The sequence below is a fragment of the Pholcus phalangioides genome, unplaced genomic scaffold, assembly GCF_987345545.1.
Source record: "Pholcus phalangioides strain wild (caught in Gottingen) unplaced genomic scaffold, Ppha-v1.0 ptg000019l_1, whole genome shotgun sequence".
Classification (NCBI taxonomy): Eukaryota; Metazoa; Arthropoda; class Arachnida; order Araneae; family Pholcidae; genus Pholcus; species Pholcus phalangioides.
In genome coordinates, this window is record NW_028301612.1 from 317,137 (window position 1) to 325,748 (window position 8,612).

The 8,612-nt window shown below is 37.3% G+C and overlaps 2 protein-coding genes across 2 annotated transcripts; both read right to left on the bottom strand.

Moving 5' to 3' along the window:
• Positions 1-839: 839 nt before the first annotated feature.
• Positions 840-1,628, bottom strand: LOC149071066 (uncharacterized). Its single transcript, XM_089248077.1, has one exon. It carries the CDS (start codon positions 1,626-1,628, stop codon positions 840-842), a length of 789 nt encoding a protein of 262 aa, XP_089104203.1.
• Positions 1,629-2,223: 595 nt separating this feature from the next.
• On the bottom strand, positions 2,224-4,527 carry LOC149071067 (uncharacterized). The gene has a single exon (XM_089248078.1). It carries the CDS (start codon positions 4,525-4,527, stop codon positions 2,224-2,226), a length of 2,304 nt encoding a protein of 767 aa, XP_089104204.1.
• Positions 4,528-8,612: the final 4,085 nt, after the last annotated feature.

An 8,612-nucleotide genomic window follows, 5' to 3' on the forward strand; every position in this document is an offset into this window, starting at 1 on the left:
TTTAAACTCAACAAATTTTAATTCTGTGAGAAGGGTGATTCAATAATGCGTGAATGAAAAACGCTGGGGGATTACATAAGACAACCTCCCACTGGAGGGTTGTTACATACACTACACATTTCTCCTTAGTGAGGGAGAGAGACATAATAATAATAAGAAATACACAAGAAAAGAAAAGCGAAAGTTGACATCAACTCCATCTTGTGTTGGGAGCAAAAGATAAAAAGTTAGGCGTTTCCATCCCGCCCGGCGTTGTAATGCTAATTACAACCAATATCAATTTAACACAATACAAAAGAAATTAAAAAATGCTTGAAATCAAAACTTGTAAACAATACATATTGTAAAAGTAATTACGAAGAATCATGAGCATATAACTGTAATGGTAATAATACATTTGCAAGATAAATCTTAGGCATCAAAATGAACTGAAACAAATCTAAATACATCACTGCTGTAATCAAACACGCGTTGCAATTAATTCAAAATGCAACAAACAGATGTACAGTCAATTCAAATTAATATCCATTCTGAAAAGCTTAAAAAAAACATCATTATCATATACAATGAAATTATGCAGCTAAAATGCACAAATGAAAATACTAAAATATATCCGATTAAATATGATAAACACAAACACTAGATAAAAAATTACATGAAGACCAAGTCACTTCATATCTCTTGAAGCGGGAGTAAACAAATTTTTGCTATGGATCGTTTGATTAGTCCATTTTTAGTTCGTACAGTCACAACGCGAACCTTGTGATCTGGACCTGGAATGATTTCTTCGATTCTTCCAAGTAACCAGTTACACGGTGGCACGTTATCCTCCTTGATAATCACCACGGCACCTGATTGCACATAGATTTTGAGAAGTGCCATTTATTTCGTTGCTGGAGCGAACTTAGGTTGTCCATCTGCCAACGCTTCCAGATGGTCTGAACAAATCGTATTGTGAGCTGCCATCGAGATAGTCGGTTATCACCAAGGTGGCACAGGCCAGGCTCAACAACGGTGTTAAGCGATCGTCCAATCAAAAAGTGAGCTGGTGTTAGGACCTCAAAGTCATTAATGTCTGGCGATAGAGGTGTAATTGGTCTGGAGTTCAAAATTCCTTCAATTTGGGTCATAACAGTCTGGAACTCTTCCAACGTGAGTTTGGAAGACCCAACAGTTCTTTTGAAATGGTGCTTGAAGGACTTGACACCAGTTTCCCACAAGCCTCCAAAATTTGGAGCTCTTGGAGGTAGGAAATTCCATGTGATTTCCTCGAAGGCGAAAAAATTAGCCACAGATTCATCAGGTTTCACAACCATCTGATGAAGACGTTTCAACTCTGTGTTGGCACCGACGAAATTAGTGCCGTTGTCACTGAATATTGAAGAGCATTTTCCACGTCTAGCAAAAAACCTCTTTAGACATGCAATAAATGCGTCTGCTGTCAAATCTGACACGAATTCTAGGTGGATTGCTTTAGTCACTAAACACACGAATAAAGCAACATAGATTTTATGCAATTGACCCCTTCTCTGACCCTTGAATTTTACGTAGAATGGGCCACAAAAATCTACTCCACAAACGTTGAATGGAAAAGCTCTGTTTACTCTTTCCTTGGGCAAGTTGCCCATTATTTGCTCAAGAGTGGTCGGTTGTGCACGGAAGCATGTTACACACTCATGAACTACAGTATTTTTCTTGCAAGGTTTCTTGCACCAACAACCCAAAAAGTTTGGCGAACGAGATGCAGTAAGTTTTGAGAACCTACATGCAGGTGTTTACGGTGATAGTATTCGAAAATCAGTCTCGTTAGTCGGTGTTTGGCTGGTAGAATTATCTGGTGTTTTTGATTGTACGAAATGTCTGCTTCATTTATGCGACCACCAACGCGAAGCAATCCTTCCTGATCGATGAAGGGATTGAGATTTTTCAATTTGCTTTTAGTGGAGACTTGAGCCCCTTGCTTCAAGTTCCTCAATTCCTCACCGAATTCTCCTTGAACTATCTGAATTATTTTTATTCTTGCCACGTCAAGTTCTTGGGCAGTGAGTGGACCTGATTTTTTGTCTGTCTTAGATCTCGCATTAGAACAAAATCTAAGCACTTAAGCAACTATTTTAATGATGGCTGTGTATCTGCTGGCTTTCGTTATTATGGGTGTTATAACATCATCAACACTCGCTACCAATGAATGTTCAACGGATTTCTTGAATTCACTGGAAATGTCTAATCAGGACCGCTCCACCACAATTCGTTGTGAATTAGTTTGTCAGGAGGCAAGCCACGTGACACCAGATCTGCTGGATTGTCTTCGGATCTAACGTGGTACCACTTATACCCACTAGTTATTTCCTGAATAACTGCCACTCTATTGGCTACAAAAGTTTTCAACAAATGAGGTGAGGTGTTGATCCATGCCAGAACAATTTTTGAATCTGACCACAAAATAATTTTCTTAAGGTCTAACCTTAGAGATTCTACGACTTTACTCATCAACTTGGATAGCAACACTGCTGCACACAATTCTAAACGAGGTATAGTAGTCACCTTGAGTGGAGCTACTCTTGACTTACTACACAAAAGCTTAACGCTGTACACATTTTCAGAAAGACACCACACGTAAACTGCTGCGCCATAAGCCTCAGAAGAAGCATCGGCGAATCCATGTATTTCAATTGATCGACCTTCACCAGATAAGCAATAACGATCAATGCATACATCATTAACAACATGCAGGGCAGTAATAAACTTGCACCATTCGGTTGCTTCCTTTTTTGGAAACGTATTATTCCAGTCCAATTTCAACAGCCACAAACGCTGCATGAACATTTTTGCCTTAACTATGATAGGCCCTAGCAATACCAATGGGTCAAACAGTCTCGCTATATCCGAGAGAACGGTGCGTTTGGTGTAATCGGAAGATAGGTTTGAGCTTACCTTGAACGTGAAATAGTCCTTTTGAGGATTCCAAGCCAAGCCCAACGTTTTCACAGTGACATTGTCCTTGGCATCAAAACTGTATCCATTCTCGCCATGGTTGACTGCGTTTAGCAGTGTCGAATTGGAACACCACTTGTGAAGTGTCATTCCACAAGTTTGGAGCATCTGTATCAATTGACGCTGAAGCTCTAGAGCGTCATGTAGCTCATGTGCACCAGACACGATGTCATCCACATAAAAGTCCGAGAGTGCAATCTTGGACGCATAAGGAAACCGAGATTGTTCGTCTAGCGCAAGTTGTTTCAGCACACGTGTAGCTAGATACGGAGCACAAGCTGTACCGTAGGTGACAGTCAATAATCTAAACACCTTAACAGGATCGTTCAGATTTTCTTTCCACACGGTTCTCTGCAAATCACAATGGCCGGATTCAACCAGAATTTGCCGATACATTTTTACAATGTCGGCGGTGAAAGCATATCTATGTTGACGAAATCTCATCATAATTGAGAATAAATTCTGTTGAATAGTTCCACCATTCATGAGCAAATGGTTAAGAGACACCCCTGAAGAAGATACGGCGGATGCATCAAAGACAACGCGAAGTTTTGTACTCGCACTATCAGGTCGGTGAACGCCATGATGTGGCATATAGTAGGTGTTGTAATCAACTGCAACAGAGGTGAGTTCTTCCATGTGTCCCAAATCCTCATACTCCTTCATGAAGGACACGTAAAGCTTTTTCGTATCTCCATCCTTGTCTAGTCGTTTGCACGTTGTGTTCAATCTTCTACTAGCCATAGCCCAAGAATCTCCCAATTGTGTTTGATCTGATTTCAGAGGTAGTTGCACTACATATTTACCTGCCTCATTTCTGGAATGAGTCTCAAAAAAATGCTTTTCACAAAGACATGCCTCAGTACTTTCAATAAGCTTGTTTTCGTTTACGGATTCCAAGTCCCAGAATCTTTTCAAGGTGTTATCTAAATTTTCTAATTCATTCGATAAGTGACAATATCGCACATTACTTTCGGTTTGGTTTTGAACAGCACCGCAAACTATCCAACCAAAAACAGTTTCTTGCAACGATAATTTAGACGGGGTAATCCGATGTTCGCATAAAATCTCAAAAAATATTTCGGCACCCAATAAAATGTCGATTCTATTCGGAACATTAAAGTCGGGATCTGCTAGCCGTATATTCTCTGGAGGGGAGACTTCAGATTTGTTGATATATCTGGAAAGACTGAAACCCATCATTTTCGGAACTATTAGCAACTCCAATGAGCGCCTAAACTTGTCATCTGAAGATGAAATTACCACATGCAGTTTCTGGTTTATGTTTACTGGTAAGCCGCTCAACCCAGACACAGAGACGAAAGTTTTATTTCTTTTCAGCCCAAGTCTCTTTGCGCATTCAGTAGTGACAAAGCTTGACTGCGATGCACTATCCAACAGCGCTCTACATGGTTGTAAACAACCTCGTGAATCCCTCACGTATACCACTGCAGTAGCCAGAAGAACGTAGTTATTCGTCACTTGTCGAGGAGTGCTGTTTATGAGGGTCGATGTGTGACTGACTTCCCCCATCTCATCGGATTGTTTATCAGCAAGTGGGAGTACGTTTGATGCTTGCGGAGACAGACGACTTTCCTTCTTTTTTTGTTTTGTCTTCTAACAAGTCATTTTTTTTAACTCTGTGAAGGAGGGTGTGATGTTTGTAACCACAGATGTTACAGTCCTTGTACATACATTCATTTACTGTATGGGAGCTGTTGAGGCAATTGAAACAAAGGTGTTTCTTTTTCACTATATTTTGCCTCTCATTAATGCTTAGCTTATGAAACGCAGAACAATTATATATGGAGTGTTCTAATTTGCATACAGGACATGATTTCCCGTAGTTAGAGGATTTTACAGCAAAGGTCCTCGATTTATTTATAGGTGAATTGTGAGGCTCACGGACGGGAATGGTTCGCGTGATACCTTCCAAAAATTGACATCTGCTTTCCAAAAATGAAATCAAACTGTCCCATCTAGGAATTTCTGTAGATTCCAGGGTCATTTCGAATTGTTTTCTTGTTTCTCTGTCCAACTTTCTGAGAATTAAATTGGATAATAATACTTCACTAAGAGCATCTGTTTTAAGATTTGCAATGTTTAATGCTCTCAGGTGCTTTAGAACGTTGTCTAGCAAGGCTCTCAAATCTTTAGCCGACTCTTGGGTGATTTTAGGGATTGAAATTAATGAAATTAATTAATTAATTTTTCCGGTTTTTATGAATTTTTAAAGTGTATACGGACTTTTTGCCATCCTGTACTTATATGTATTATACTGTTTTCTTTCATTTTTTTTCTAACTTTTATACTTTTTCTTTCCTTCCTTTTTCTAACATGCGGTTAGGTTAGGACAAGGTTGCCATATTTATTATTGATTTTTTAAACAGAGATCATCCGGATTTGTCGCCAATCACTTGTGAGAGAAGCGGCCAACCGAATTCTGTAGGACAAAGCCGCACACTATTGCTTTCCAAGAAAAGTGTTCTGGACCACACGTCCCGTTTGTTAAAGAAGTTCTGCTTTTTGGTCTAGAATTATTTTTTACCGCTTTTTCTTTTTGCCATATAACTCAATCCACAAAACAGCACTGATTAGTGAGCCATCCTTGCTTACACTTATCCTGTAAAGGTTATGTATAACAAGGCGATTTTTATTTATAAATTCATTTTTTTTTTCAAAGGCGTTTCTGGTGTCTAGAATTCTTATTTTGCCTTTCTTTGACTGGTCCGGAAAAGTTAATATTTGAGGGCACCAAAATGCATACTTGCCCCTTGTCATGGAGTACATTGTTTCTTGTATTACGGTCCCAGACTTTGACTGTTCCCTTAAGTTTTCTCAATAATTTCGTCGTCAGACGAAGTTGGCTTGATGAAAAATTTTGTAACAGCTCTCTTAAAAGGGTCAGGACTTTAATAATTTGAATAAAATATTTCTTAAATTCAGTGAGGGGAAAACTGAAATAGGTGTATTTGTTGCAATTCAAATCAGAAAACTTGAAAGATCCATCTTTTGGTTTCCAAGCTGAGAAATCATGAATTAGCTGCTCGGTCCCCTTTCAAAATGGTTGTATCTTGATTTCTTGGCAACAGAGAATGACCATAACTATCTTTCCATAGTGCGTGAATTCGGTGGACTACACCAACATCGGATGCAAGATCTCACTGAAAATTCACTTTTTATACATTGATTTGTTACCGAAAACTTTAGGTACTTTTAGAGATGAATAACGTGATCATAACAGTGGTTTTTTAGTGGTAAATGTTGCAGTCGGTATAGCATTAACAAGGAGTTTCCTTTCTGGAGGTAAAAGAAAGGTAGTAGCTGCATTGAAAGAAAACACAAAGCAACAATCGGTAAGAGTTTCCGTTTTATTTCATTACTAATATTAAAAATAACAAAGCAGAATCACATTCCTTTTTCATATTAAAGATTACACATTTCTAAGTGGATAAATAGGTTAATATTCTGTTCTCAGTTAATAAGAAATAATGTTAAAAACCAAATTAATTACTACTCATAATAATACTATTAATAATAATAATTATTATTTAATAATAATTTTAGACCAGTACTTTATTAATCTAATACGCCTATAACATTAGAAACGGAGGAGAATGCTCTATTATTTATGCACTTTTTATTTTCTAGGAGTCCAGACAAAAACAATTCCTGCAAAATGAAAAACATAGAGAAGTAAATAGAGCTGTTCCCTCTTGTTCAAACACAAGTAATGCAAAAATACTTCCGTCATTGTTCTTGGATTCAGATTTTGAAGTAAGTGACGATAATGACATAACATTTCAACCAAGTGCTGATGATACCGCTGAAGACGATTTTGAAATAAATAAAACTAAGAAATGTAAAAGTGTAGTAGGTATGTAAAAAATGCAAGAAGAAGACTCAAAAAGCCAGTAATGTATTGTCACAAGCTTATGATACTGATAATAGAATCTGCTCTATCACAACTCAAGAGACCATGACAGAAATAGAGGGTGGCGGAATGCTTGAATATTAGCTGCCTCTAAGAAACGAAAGAAAGGGTTTGGATCAATGCAAAGAAAGTTGAGACAAGAGCGCAGAAGAAGATTGGTTACAGGAGAAGAATTTAGTACATCTGCTGGCAAGGTCCGTCCACCAAGGCCTATGAGAGAATTAGAAGGGTGCAAAAACAAGGATAAAATGCAAGGATAAAATTAATTTAAACATAAAGAGAAGGAATTTATACAAAATACAGGAAACTCCTTTCTCGATATGAGCAAATAAGCTATATTGGAGGTCTTCTAGAAATAAAGATGAAATCAAGAACAAAGACAAGTAACACAAGTAAAAGGGAAATCACAGTTCAATATAATATGGAAGGAAATGGGTCCAGAATTGGAGTATGTGTATAAGAAATGTTTTCTTGCCATGTTTGGAGAAACACGAGTTTTTCTGAATGAATTAGTAAAACAGAAGAAGTCATCGGGCATCTTTCAGTGAAATCATATTTAATGATCAGCGTGAGAGAACCATCATCCTGCTATTAAACATTCTGAAGCAGATATCACTTACGTGCTTCAGCGTATCTTGAGTTTCCCGGCTTATGAGAGCCACTATTATCGACGACACTCATCCAAACTGTATTTTGGCAATGATCTCAATTTGGAGAAAATGTATGATTTGTACAAGAACAAATTGGAAACACTGGAGGCAAATCACCTCTAGTTGGTAAATCAATTTATAGAAAGGTAAAGACACATGCAGAAAGTGTGACAGCCTTCACATACAAATCAAAGCATCACCTCAAGAAAATAAACCAAAATATGAAAAGAGACTTATTGATCAACAAGAAAAGGCAAACTTCCATTATTAATGTAAACGTCTTGACAATGAAAGTGCAATAAAATCTGAAGATTGCTTCATGTTTGATGAAATTTCTGATGGATCTCTCAGATTTAGTTGAATGTGTTACCATCTATTCATTTATGTTTACCTATTGCTTATGAGGAACCAGTAAAAATTCAAAAGAAGTACGACGACATTCTTTCTTTGTTGGAATTTTTTGATTCTCTATACCAGCGGTTCTCAACCTTTTTTCACTCGCCTATCCAGTATATAATTTCTATGGCGGAACCTATTGTGACTCAAAGAGCCCTTTTTCGTACATAATTTTCATGGCAGAACCTTGTAGGCCTCTTTTATTTATTTATCTATCAAATTTACTGATTTATATTATTTCCTCGAGTCGAACCCCGGCGAGTTGAGAACCCCTGCTCTAATACCATACATTCTACAAAAACTTCATTCTTCTGAGGATGCCTCTGCTAACGTTAGTGGCGGCGAAGAAAAATCTACATGATAAGGCAAAACACTTGTTATTTAAGAGGAAAGTGAGAAATTTAAAATGTTTTGGCATAATAACCCTTTCTTAGAGGGATAAACATAATTTAAATTTGAAATGTGTGTGTGTTGATGACTTGTCTTACTTTGATATTTAATGTTTATTTGTTAATTGTTAATATATTGTGTTATTTAGTAATATAATAAGTTTATTTGTTAATATATTGTGACGTAGAACAAAGATTGAAAATAAAAATTCTTGGAGTAATCATGTTCTGACCACATCACAGCGTTTG

Coding starts and splice junctions, on each gene's coding strand:
- LOC149071067 (XM_089248078.1), bottom strand. CDS start 4,527: ATGGGGGAAGTCAGTCACACATCGACCCTCATAAACAGCACTCCTCGA.
- LOC149071066 (XM_089248077.1), bottom strand. CDS start 1,628: ATGGGCAACTTGCCCAAGGAAAGAGTAAACAGAGCTTTTCCATTCAAC.